Genomic DNA, 3,218 nt, shown 5'->3' on the forward strand with positions numbered 1-3,218 from the left:
GAGCATCCCCATGGAAGGGGGAATCGAGCCCCCCGTGTCCGGGTGCCCGCCCGGTCCTCACAAAACCACAGGAGCAGCGGGGAGCGGGGTTTATTCTTCCTTTATTTTTTGTTTAATTCTGACGATTCCCCCCCCCCCCTTTATTTGAGCTGTAGGTAGACAGGACCACTGAATGGCGCAAAAATTTCTGTAAACAATGACGCACAAAAAACACCTCCCCTCCCTTCCCCCCCTCCCTGCCTCCCCCCGAAATGAAACCGAGCCGCCCCCCAAAAAATAGAGGGGAAAAGAAACGGGAAAGGGAAAAAAGAACCAAACCAAACCCCAAAAAACCAAATCCAAACAACATAATAATAATAATAGCAATAATAATAATAATAATAATAGCGTTTCCCTCTCCATCCCTTCCCCCGCAGTTCTGAGTTTCATTTTTGGAGCATCAGTCTGTCTCCCTCTCTGTCTCGCTTTATTATTTCGGGGTTTTCCTCCTCTTTTCGCGTATGGGGGGTACGCGGGTGCGGGGGGGATGCGCGCTCCCCTCCAGCCTTCACCAAGTCCACTGCTGCGCTTGTACCAAGTGGTGTGCTGTGGGGTACTGGGGGTTGCTGGCCGCGCTGTACTGGGCGTTGTATTGCATATGCTGTAGGGACTGGGCGCTATAGGCGGAGAAAGGGATTCCCGTCTGGAAGGTCGCGGCTGCCAAGTCCTGAGCTTTGAGCGTGTGGCAGGGTTTGCCGTCCCTGACTAAGACCGGCACGGCCACCCGCCGCGGGGAGGGCAGAGGAGTCACTTCCATACCTTTCTCGGCCCGGGCCCGCTTCATCTTGTAGCGGTGGTTCTGGAACCAGATCTTCACCTGGGTCGGGGTGAGGCGGATCAGGCTGGCCAAGTGCTCCCGCTCCGGCGCCGACAGGTACCGCTGCTGCCGGAACCGCCGCTCCAGCTCGTAGGTCTGCGCCTTGGAGAAGAGCACCCTCCTCTTCCTCTTCTTCCCCGCGTCCCCGCCGCCCGCTGCTTCCTTCTCGTTGTCGGGTGACTCGTCTGCCGACGGCTCCGGTGACTTGGCCGATGGGTCCTGGCCGCCGCCTCCCGCCGCCAGCCCGTGCACTGCAACCGGGAGCGGCCCGTCAGGGGGGAGCTCGGCGCTGCGCACCCTCCGCACCCCGCATCCCTCCCCGCATCCCGCCGGCGCCGGGCAGCTCGGCTCTCCCCGCCGCGGCATGGGGCGGACGGAGGCACCGGCCGGGGCTCAGCCAGCAATGGCGAGCGGCGAACACCCCCCAACACCCCATAGACACCTCCCCGACCCCTCCTGCCCCACCGCCGGGAGCGTGGGGCTGCGCGGCCCCGTCTCCGCCGGTACTCACGGGAGTATTGGATGCCCTCGGCGCTCGCCAGCCATCGCGTGTAGGGATTATCGCTGCTATCGTAGAAGGGGTTCTTCAAAGGCAGCGTCTGCACAGCGTCCAAGGGGGTCTGCCCCAGCACCCCCGCTTTCCTGGGGGGCTCCGGCGCTTCGCTCTCCTCCTCACCCCCCTCCGCAGCGGAGCCGTCCTCATCGTTGGTGTCGGGGAGGTCCAAAATGTCCTTCACCGAGAACCCCGTCTTTGTGTTGGTCAGAGACATGTTCCGGCCAAATTTAGGCAGGGAAAGTTGGAGGAGCGGCTCCGCCGACCCGCCGTGTCACGGGGGCCACGCACACGCGGAGCGGGGACAGCCCCGCCGCGCACGGCCGCGGGGAGCGGGGCGGGGTGGGGGGGGAGGCACGCGTGGAAGGGGGGGTAAATATAACGGGAACACAGGTTTATAGGGAGATAACCGAAGCGGTTGGTGCAAAAGGAGCCGCGGAGCCGCCGCGGTGGATCTCTGCGGTGGTGGTTTCCACGGACGGGCTTGTTGTGCCACGGGGGGAATTCAGAGAGCGGGAGCAGCTTCGGAAACAGTTTGTAACTCCAGGGGGAAAAGGGGAGAGACAGCCAAAAATTAAAAATATAAAAAAAAAAGAGGGAGCGAAAAAAAATACCAAAAAAAAAAAAAGGAAAATAAAAAATTAAAAAAAAAAAAAACAAGGAAAAAATGGAAGGAAAAAATAAATCACTTCTGGCTGTTGCTCAAACACCCCGAGCCCGCGCCTGCCGCTTGGAGAAGCCGAGCCATTGCTGGAGCGAGCAGTCCGTGTAAGGCTGGTCCCCACACATGAACCTGCCGAGAGGAGGGAGAAAAAAAACCTACATTAAACCCGGGCAAGGTTGGCCACGTGTGGGCGGGTCCTGGGAGTCAAGTGGATGAAGACAGTGTTTGCAGATGTGAAATTGCGGGTTTTGGGCGAGCTCCGAGCTTCCACCATTGGTGATGAGTGGTATAACGTGTCAGTTAATTACCGGCGTGGGGAGGGCCCTTCCGCGGGTGCGGGGGGGGGGGGGGTGGTGTGTGGCTCGCCGGGAGAAGGGAGGGGGTGATTTTCTCTTTTCCCTTGTTTTTACGCCCTGTATTTACATACAAAGAGCCTCGCACCGATATTCCCCGCACTCCGAAGTGCGTTTTCCACCCATTGCCTTGCGAGGCAGCGGGGAAATAAAATATAGATAACTATGGGATAGGTGCCCTCCCCCTCTCCCCGCGCAGCCTGCGCTCCCGCGCAGCCCCGGGGGCAGCGCTCAGCGCATGGACCGAAGGGGGGAGGCGGCTCAGATGGCAGGAGACCAACTTATCTAAACCGCCTAGGTCAATATTTTGGTTGAGGCTTAGGGATGAACGCTGGAAATTAAACAGCGAGTAATTGATTCTAGTTTGCTCCGAAATTAACCGAACTGGCAAAATGCGATCGTCAGTCGCGACCCGGGGAGATGCGGGAGGTGATTACTTGAGGGAGGGGGGCTTTATTTGAAGAGGTCTCATTGATTTTGCCTCCTTCTTCCAAGGGAATAAAACCCGGCCAGTTTGGTTGATTTAACGGGCTGGAGCCCAACGGAGCTTCAAATAGAGCTGAGGTTTTCCTCATTTATTGGGGTTTTGGTTTTTCTCTTTCGGGGCCTGGGAAAGGAGCGGGTGAAGGGGCTTCTTTCCAAAACGGCGTTGTGGGAGGCCGGACTTTCAGGTGTCACATACACAGCCACACTCCGACGGCCGCAGAGCCCCGCAGCATCCCCGGCTGCGGATGCCGGCGCTGCTGCGCGGTGCTGCGCGGCCGCCCATGGTCCCCACTCCCCAACTTCTTC

The 3,218-nt window shown here is 59.0% G+C and overlaps 1 protein-coding gene across 1 annotated transcript; it reads right to left on the minus strand.

The window, feature by feature from the left end:
- Nucleotides 1–333: 333 nt before the first annotated feature.
- Nucleotides 334–2,007, minus strand: NKX2-2 (NK2 homeobox 2). Its single transcript, XM_062608279.1, has 2 exons — nucleotides 1,368–2,007; nucleotides 334–1,107 (listed from the first exon to the last, which is right to left on the minus strand). The coding sequence occupies exons 1-2, from the start codon at nucleotides 1,624–1,626 to the stop codon at nucleotides 548–550; spliced, it is 819 nt and encodes a 272-aa protein (XP_062464263.1). The 5' UTR covers nucleotides 1,627–2,007; the 3' UTR covers nucleotides 334–547.
- Between the last annotated feature and the right edge of the window lie 1,211 nt (nucleotides 2,008–3,218).

This window comes from Pezoporus occidentalis, unplaced genomic scaffold (assembly GCF_034315485.1).
Source record: "Pezoporus occidentalis ecotype Australia unplaced genomic scaffold, CSIRO_AGI_Poc_V1 ctg10, whole genome shotgun sequence".
Taxonomy (NCBI): Eukaryota; Metazoa; Chordata; class Aves; order Psittaciformes; family Psittacidae; genus Pezoporus; species Pezoporus occidentalis.

Excerpts from the sequence above, each read along its gene's own strand:
- NKX2-2 (XM_062608279.1), bottom strand. The coding sequence starts at position 1,626 with ATGTCTCTGACCAACACAAAGACGGGGTTCTCGGTGAAGGACATTTTG. Across the intron at positions 1,108-1,367 it reads CGAGGGCATCCAATACTCCC|TGCACGGGCTGGCGGCGGGA; the intron begins GTGAGTACCGGC and ends TCCCGGTTGCAG.